The sequence below is a fragment of the Tupaia chinensis genome, unplaced genomic scaffold, assembly GCF_000334495.1.
Source record: "Tupaia chinensis unplaced genomic scaffold, TupChi_1.0 Scaffold000270_1, whole genome shotgun sequence".
Lineage (NCBI taxonomy): Eukaryota > Metazoa > Chordata > Mammalia > Scandentia > Tupaiidae > Tupaia > Tupaia belangeri.
Genome location: NW_006159750.1, coordinates 4,306,256 through 4,313,866, shown reverse-complemented (window position 1 = coordinate 4,313,866; position 7,611 = coordinate 4,306,256). Strand labels below are relative to the sequence as shown.

At 38.5% G+C, this 7,611-nt stretch overlaps 1 protein-coding gene across 1 annotated transcript in view; it reads left to right on the top strand.

Annotated features, from left to right (window-relative positions):
- The window catches only part of LOC102489209 (calcium-binding mitochondrial carrier protein SCaMC-1), a 53,647-nt gene extending 46,036 nt beyond the window's left edge, over positions 1 to 7,611 (top strand). Inside the window, exons 9-10 of the mRNA XM_006149553.1 lie at positions 270 to 411; positions 7,445 to 7,611. Coding sequence (XP_006149615.1) covers positions 270 to 411; positions 7,445 to 7,611 — 309 coding nt within the window. The remainder of the gene's footprint in view (positions 1 to 269; positions 412 to 7,444) is intronic.

Sequence of the window (7,611 nt, the reverse complement as noted above, 5' to 3'; positions counted from 1 at the left end):
GGGAAAGAGCTACAGATTAGATCATTTGAGTCCTTGAAATAAATGTTGGGGACTTGATTAACTTTGTTAAATTACACTAAAAATAGATATATCCTCTGGTTCATATTACTTCATACAGAATTGCCGCATTCTGTATTTTATACTCTTTACTGGAATGTAACACAGAAGTTAGGAGTGCGTGCCTATAGTGAGAAAATATACTACCTTTTATTATTTTGGTTTGTCTTGAACTGGTTGTTAAAATGTATTTTTATTTTGTTCTCTGCCAGCTTTTGAAGACTTATTGGCTAAATACTTATGCAGAAAATCCTGGGTTGATGATTTTGCTGGGATGTAGTGCCTTCTCTAACTTATGTGGTCAGTTTGTCAGCTACCCTTTGTTCCTAGTGAGAACTCACATGCAGGTTCAAGGTGAGTTTTTGTGAGAAGGATTACAGTGTAAAAAAATCCTGTGAGGCTTAGAAATTTCCTTTTCACTTTCTGTTCTTAAGAGTCTTAGAATCCTCCTTGATTTCCTTGGGACCAGCAGTTGGCGTAATGGCTATGTGGCTGGACTCTCAGGTAGTTGAGTGAGGTTTGAGTCCTGGACCCGGAGGCTGAAACTCACGGCAGGCATGTGTGCCCGCATGCCCAAGATCCCGAGAGGAGAAGGGAGGAGAAGGGATTGCAGTGTGGCCATCTCCCCTGGGGGGGTGATTTCTTGCTTTCTGTCTCTCTGTCTCTGTCTTTCTGGCGAGCACACACACCCTATAGCAAAAACCTCTCCAAAAAAAAAAAAAAAAGAAAAGAAAAAGAAAAAAAGAATCCTCCTGATTTCCATTACTCAGTGCTGGTTTTTTTGATAAGACGAAATTAGAAAATCCCTCCAAGATGAGTGAAAATGTCATTATTTATTTCGAATTGAGTTTTAAAAATCAAATCTGAGCTTCATAACCACATGAAGATGCAATACACTGCTTCGGTGGTTATGAATGCCTCCACATTTGAGGAGTCTGGTTTATACTTAAAATCTAAGAGCTTAGGGGACCAGCAGTTGCTGTAATGGCTGTGTCGCTGGACTATCATGTAGTCAACCACGGTTCGAGGCCCAGACCTGGTGTCTTAAACTCATGCTGGGTGCATGTGCGTGCCCAAGATCCCGAGAGGAGAATGGAGGAGAAGGGATTGTGGTGTGGCCATCCCCCCTGGGGGGAGGGGGGGCGCAGATTTCTCACTTTCTCTGTCTTTCTGGCAAAAATCTCTAAAAAAAAAAACCAAAAATCTAAGAGTTCAGGACCAGCTGATAGCATAATAGTTACGTTGTTGGACTCCCACGTAGTTGACCACCTTTTGAGTCCTGGACCCAGTGGCTTAAAACTCATGCTGGGCATGCATGTGTGCATGCCCCAAATCCCGAGAGCAGAATAGGGAGGAGGGATTGCAATGTTGCCATCCTCCCTGGGCATGAAGTCTCATCTTCTGTCTCTCAGTCTTTCCAGTCAATCAATGCACTGTACCAAATAGCAAAAATCTCTCTCTCAAAAAAAATCTAACCTTTCATAAGACTGTGTTAATAAACGATTCAAAATTTAGATATTGATCTAATTGACTTTAAAACTTTTTCTGGAACATAAGATGCAGTGAATCTATCTTATATCTTAAAAAACTAAGTAAGATACTTGCAGATAATTATAGAAAAATTATTGATTAAATTCAGAAAATGAAATTTCTATATTTCAGTTCATGGTAGTTGATTATATGAACTTTTACAAATATATGCACCCATATACCTGCAACTAGATCAAGACATAATACATTTCTAGAACTTCAGTATGTTCCTTTGTGCCCCAATAAGTTACTAAACACCTCCCTATCCCAAGGTAATTACTATTTTGACTTTTATCACCTTTGGTTGGTTTGTCTGTCCTTACAAACTGTACTCTTTTGGAGAGTCATCTATTTGTTGTTGAGGGAGAGAGAGAGAGAGAGAGAGAACATTTCTAAGAAATTATATGGCAAGTAAGTATTAAAAAAAAGTTTTCAAGGGATCTTCTCTATATTTGAGAGGAATTCAGCTTTTTTTTCAGGGGTGGGAGGAGGAGAGGATTATTTAGACTAAGAGGGAAAGTGAAAAGTATACTTTTAAGTTCTGTATCAATTTTTACCTGATTTAGTTAATTTAGGGAAGAGAGAGAAGGATTACAAAGAAAAACAGTAGCTAAAGAGTTTGTGAATTTAGTGTTACAAGTTACTGCGCAATGTGCCAGAAACACAGGGTTTAGGTATAAGCAACGACATTGGTCCTTGCTCTAATGGAATTGATAGTCTAGTAGGAAAGACAGGTATTATATATTTACACAAATGTTTAGTTATAAACTTTGATAAGAGCTACAAAGGAACTGTAATAGGGTTGTGATAGGGGGATCTAAGGCAGTTCTAAAGAGACATTCTTGAGAAAGTATTGCATGAACTGAGAATTGAACAGTGAGGTGAGGTTTAATAGGCAAAGATGCAGGAAGTGACTTCTAGGCAAAGGAAAAAGCATGTGCCACTAGCCTAAAGAGGAAAGAAGCATGGGGCAAGAAAAACTGAAAAGCAGGTTATGTGGCTGGAATGTGGAAAGTAAGGAAGTTGTAAAAGTGAAGTAGGAGGAGGAAATTGAGGCCAGATCACATTCTTAAGGCATCATGACAAATTTCTGAAGCAGGAGAGTAATATAATTAGATTGACATGATCAAGAATTCACTCTGGAGCGATCAAGGTAACTCAATCTCTGCTCTAAATCCCATCTTCCAGACCCCCCAAACTTGGACAGAAGCCATTTAAATCTGTGGTGTGTCTTGCTGTGTTCAGGGACCAAGGCGACTGAATCTCTGCTCTAAACCCCATCTTCCAGATTCCCAAAACTCAGATAGGTAGAGCTACCTCTGTCCTCTCTCTGTCTCTGTCTCTTCCTCTATTTAATTATTATTATTTTTTAAAATTTTAAAACACTTCCTCTTACCTCTGACTTCTCCTTTCTCTTGTTAATTTCAAAAGCCATTTACATTGGGACCAGCAGTTGGCATAATGGTTATGTTGCTGGACTCCTTTGTAGTCGACTGTGGTTTGAGTCCTTGACCTGGTGGCTTAAACTCATGCCGGGCATGTGTGCGTGCATGCCCAGGATCCAGAGAGGAGAATGGAGAAGGGATTGCAGCGTGGACATCCCCACCCCCCGGGGGGGGTGGATTTTTCACTTTCTGTATCTCTGTCTTTGTCTTTCTGGCAAGCGCTTGCACTCTATAGCAAAAACATGCCATTTAAATCTGAGGTGTAACCTGTGGTGTTCACTCTCGTGGTTCTTATAATTTTTTTAAATCTCCCCCCCTTTTTTTGCGGTTTTTGTCTTTTTTCCCCATTTGTTTTCCTTCCTTTTTTTTTTTTCCTTTTTTCTTTTTAACCCTACTTTCTCACTTCTGTTCAGCCTCTACAAAGAGTCTAGATAGGTCTGGGTGCACAATAGCCAAGCAACTGAATACTTTCAGGGTCATAGAAATCCTCAACCCTTACTGAATTTGCTGCCTGAAAGAAGAAATTCCTCTTTATAAATCTGAATTCAAAATCTCTTTCTGTGGATATCATGTTGCAAAACACAGTAAAGGAGAGAAATTGTCACAGAAGTACCTTACAGTAAAGGGAAACACATGATCTTAAAGTTGCATAATAGTTCTTTAACCAATTAGCCAAAAGTGAACACACCCCCAAATGACTAAAATTCAGAGAAAAGAGACTGCAGAGTGAGCAGTAGGAAGAACTATGGAGTTACAGAGAGAGCAAGGTTCATCTCCTCTCCCACTCCTCTAAAGTCCCAGTTGAAACCCCGCAGCTTAGTCCAGGTGAACCTGTTCCTTAGAAACTGTAAGGCCTTTGTAACATCCAGTTCCAAAGTCAAAAGGTTGCTTGACGAGCATCAGGGGAAGAAGACTGCAGAGCGATTGCAGATCACCTACTCCCACACGCCTCTGAATGCTCAAAATAAACTCCAAGAAATTAGAAAGAAACAAATAACCTATCAGATGACCAGAAACAACTGCAGAGGTATAAGAAATAAGAGAAACAAAAAAAAATTTCTCCCCCAAGGGAAAAGAACAACACTTCATCATCCACAGACAGCACAATGGAACTCTTGGAAATGTCTGATAAGGAATTCAGAAGATTCATAGTGACAAAACTAAATGAGAAGCAAGAGATGAGAGACAATGAACTCCAGAAGGTACAAAAAAAAAAAAAAAAAAAAAAAAAAAAAGAGAGACAAGTTCCAGAAGGTGAGGGTGTTTTTCCACGATTTGAAAGAAGAATACACACCATAAAAAAGAATCAAATGGAGCTGTTAGAGATGAAGGTTGTAATACAGGCAATCAAAATACTTTTCCTCAAAAGTATTAAAAGCATATTAGGCCATGCAGAAGATCGAATTTTGGATGTTGAAGACAAAACCTCTTAACTAGAAAAAAAAAATCACCAAAAAGACTGAGAAAATAACCCAAAATAGAGCATAATATATGATAAATACTAGATACCACCCAAACATCCAGATAATCAGTATCCCAGAAGGCGAGGAAACTAGTAAGGGCATTAAAAATCTATTTCATGAAATCCTGGAAGAAAACTTTCCAAACCAAGAGAGGCACTCAAATATCCAGACTCAAGAAATAAAAAGAACTCCTAATAGAATCAACCCAAGGAGATCTTCTCCAAGGCACATGATAGTCAGATTGGTCAAATCCACAAAGACAAGATACTAAAATTGGCAAGACAAAAATGTCAGGTTACTTAGAAAGGTTATCTCATCAGGATAACATTAGACCTTTCACTGGAAACAATGCGAGCAAGAACAGATTGGGAAAATATATTAAATGTGTTAAATGAAAAACGATTTCAACTAAGATTCTCTACATGGCAAGTTATCTTTCATTTGGGAAGAAAAAATAACATTCTCAGATATACAAAACCTGAAAGAATTTACCAACACCAGACTAGCTCTATAAACACCAGACCAGCTCCTCAAGAAGTTCTGAAGGGAGGGACCAGCAGTTAGTGTAATGGCTATGACGCTGGACTCCCATGTAGTCGACCGCGGTTCGAGTCCCAGACCCGGTGGCTTGGACTCACGCCAGGTGCATGTGCGTGCGTGCCCAAGATCCTGAAAGGAGAATGGAGGAGAAGGGATTGAGGCGTGGCCATCACCCCGGGGGGTGATTTCTGTCTCTCTGTCTTTCTGGTGAGCCTCCGCGCCCTGTAGCAAAAACCTCTCAAAAAAAAAAAAAAAAAAAAAGAAGTTCTGAAGGGAGTGCTTTACCAGGAAAACTAAAGACACACAGACAGAAGTAAGAGAACAAAGAGCAACCAAGAAAAATGCTAGGAACAAGTCCAGAAATATCAATAATAATATTGAATGTTAACTTACAGCATTCTGATGGAAAGATCGTACTACAGTAACTCTGCAAGTTCAACAGAAGAGAGATTAATTACATGAGACAGAACTGGTAGAAATAGAGGTTTATGACTTTTGGCTAAAATTTACTGATTTTTTTCTATGCTTTGTTTTCCAGATTTAAGGATTTTGCTTTCTTTTGAATTATTGATAGGTTCATCAATTTGTTTAAATGTTGTTTGTCTTTGTTCTTTAAAATTCAAATGTAAACTTTTCTTCCTTCCTGACCACTCTGAAATTGAAAAATATTTGAGAGTATTCTTATTTTGTGGCAGAAGGGTTATGTGCATAAGTTCAATAATACCTGTTTTCAGAAATGGGAAATACTAGTTTTGTCAGGGCTTTGACTGGAATGTCATATCTGAAGATATGACCAGAAAACTATGGAACTAAGGTAGATCTCAAGAAAGCCAACAGAAGCTCATGGAAAAATTGCCTGGCACCATAAACAGTTCTGTCTGGTAGAGAGGATTAGAGAAGTCACAAGAAAGAATCTGTACCAGACTTTTCCAGCCTAGCATTGTAATCAGTAGAGATTGCAAAAGAACAGCTACAACTAGAGGATTGCTTTGAGGAAGACTTTGAAGGAAGAGACTGATCTTTGCTGCAGATGGTAAACCACAGAAAACTTGGTAGGCAGAGCTGAGTTGGGGAGGTCCATGTGTAAATTGTGTACTAGGCGTTTGCTTTTCAATAGTTTGAGTAGTTGAACTTGCAAATATTTTCTCAAAAATATTTAAAACAGTACTGCCTCTGTTGTTATAGAGTCACAAACAAAAACGTTGAAAGTTATCTTTAAAATTCAGCTTTTTTACATTTTGAAAGTTGTTTATTAACTATCAAGAACTATGGAGTATGGGACCAGCAGTTAGCGTAATGGCTATGTCACTGGACTCCCATGCAGTCGAACACAGTTCAAGTCCCAGACCTGGTGGCTTAAACTCACGCCGGGCACATGTGTGTGTATGCCCAAGATCCCGAGAGGCGAAAGGAGGAGAAGGGCATGGCCGCCCCCCCCCCCCCGGGGGGGTGATTTCTCGCTTTCTATTTCTCTGTCTCTCTCTGTCTATCTGGCAAGCACGCACGCCCTGTAGCAAAAACCTCCCCCAAAATAAAAGAACTATGGAGTATGAGCAAAAATTTTTTGGTATTAAATAAATGTTAGCGAGGAAATGTAAAATTAATAAATTAATTAAAAATATAATTCACTGGTTAAAGTATTGAGGAAAAAAGTGTAAAGTGTAGGTAAAAAGCCGTAAAACAGGCAAGGCAAGAGATGACAGTTTGGAGGTTGAAGGTGTGTCAGTGAATGTGGAGAAATGAGTATGGAGTTGAGAGGTATTTCGAGTTAAAAATTCGTAGATGATGGTTTGGATGTGTGAACTGAAGGATGCTTGCCAGTTTTTCAGTTTTGAAAGCTCGGTGAAAGGGGGAGCCATTCTCTGAAAAAAGAAATATTGAATGAAAAAAGAATTCCTTATTTATTTATTTTATTGGTTATTATTATTTTTTAATTTGACCAGAGACAGACACACAGAGAGAAATGCAAAGTGAAAATGTAAGCCACCTGGTCCAAGACTCATATGCCAGTCTGCCATGTAGCAGTCCAGTGCCTTTAACCACCATCCTACCTGCTGGCCCTGGGATGTTCTTAAGACATGAACTGTTGAATAAAGGTACCTCAAATTCTAGGGAATTTTTAAAATTATAAGTTGACAATGATCATATTCACCTCTAGTGAATAGACTTTGTTCTTAAAAGGAAAGAAAATTAAATAGTGATGAGCATCAAATAGTTTTATTAGAGTGTCTAATTATACACTGTGATGAACCAGAGATGTTCCCTGAGGGCTGATTATGAAAGAATTTTACTAATTATATTTCATTATCTGTTTTACTGTGTACTTTACCTTAGCCAGTACTTAAAAGAATGCTAAAATATCAAGTTAATTTGACTTTTCTCTTTTCTTTCATTTTCTACGCATACTAGGAATCCCACATCTAAATATGATCAACTTATTTTCTGAAATTTATAAAAGGAATGGAGTGACAGGACTTTTCAGAGGCATGCCTCCAAACTTCTTAAAGTTACTTCCTTCAGTGTGTATAAACTGTGTGGTTTATGAATCAATAAAACCACTCTTGGGAATATTTTAG